General features: G+C 54.0%; 1 protein-coding gene across 1 annotated transcript in view; it reads left to right on the top strand.

Moving 5' to 3' along the window:
• Window positions 1–508: 508 nt before the first annotated feature.
• AMPH (amphiphysin) overlaps window positions 509–1,126 on the top strand; it is a 124,779-nt gene continuing 124,161 nt past the window's right edge. The window contains exon 1 of the mRNA XM_010001542.1: window positions 509–613. Coding sequence (XP_009999844.1) covers window positions 509–613 — 105 coding nt within the window. The remainder of the gene's footprint in view (window positions 614–1,126) is intronic.

Here is a 1,126-nt window from a genome sequence, read left to right as displayed (position 1 = left end):
CTTCCTAATACCAGAAGAAAATGTGTCATGCATGTCTGGGACTGGGTGAGCATCAGAAATACAAGGTCTCAGGAAATATCAGCTGGGCTTCCTGGGTGTATGAGACGTTTTGTTTTGGTAGGTACAAGACCTTCTGGCTTGTGTTTTGCAGAGGTCTGAAAAATCAATGAAAAAGATTACACACGTAGAACAGCTTCCTAGAGAAGAATACAGGTGCAAGGTCAGGGCCTGGAGTTCCAGTGTTTCCCTTTGTATTGCTTTGCTGTGTTGGCTGCTGGGTTTCTACTCTGCAGATCAGGGAACTTCACGCTCGGCCAAACAGCAGAAATAAATGGCAGAAGTTAATTTGGGGCCACAGTACCTGGGAGGGCTGACTTTGCTAACTTGGAGTGCCCGGCGCCGAGCGATTCTGTATGGGAGAGACCTTGTGGTGCTTGGGTGTCAAGGGAGGACAAAGAGCTTTGTGGTGACTGCCCTCTAGTTCTGACTGCAGGCTGTAGTTTCGGGGATGGGGTTCAACCCCCGAGACCAGTCTGAAGACAGTTTATTGCTGCTGGCTGCTACACCAGGAGAGGAGCAGGCGATGGAGGAGGATGCCGAGAGCAGCACCATGGCAAGGCAACGCTACCTCTTGTGTTCAGCAGCCTGAGCACCATGAACCCAACAGGGCCACACCAGCAAGCCCAGCTCAGGCTGCAGGACCCCAGACTGCAGCACCCAGCTGTGGCGTGGGAGGCCCGTGATGCTGCAGCCCTGGAACCAGAGAGAAAGGCTTCGGGAGAGCTTGGAAATTGGGACTGACCCTGACTCAGTGGACATTTCTGGGGAGTTAAGTGAGTGCCTTGCTCTCTCCAGCTGTAGAAGGGGCCTTGTGCCTGGAGCGGGCATGGAAACCCCTCGCCTCAGCTCGGCTGGCTTCGGGAAACCTTCAGCCCCGCTGCGTGCCTTGATGGTTTCGATTACCAGGGGAACTGCCACATCTCCAACCTCTCCAGCTCTGCGCTGGGGTGTCACAGTTTGACTCAGGTCCGACAACAATGCTCTCGATCCCCCCTCCCCCCAACCCAGGTAGGGAAGGAGAGAGAGAAAAAGAGAGAGACTTGGCTGGATTGAAAACTAAACTACA

This window comes from Chaetura pelagica, unplaced genomic scaffold (assembly GCF_000747805.2).
Source record: "Chaetura pelagica isolate M959 unplaced genomic scaffold, ChaPel_1.0 scaffold7, whole genome shotgun sequence".
NCBI lineage: Eukaryota > Metazoa > Chordata > Aves > Apodiformes > Apodidae > Chaetura > Chaetura pelagica.
The sequence above is the reverse complement of the archived record's forward strand: the minus strand, read 5'-3'. Positions and strand labels throughout refer to the sequence as shown.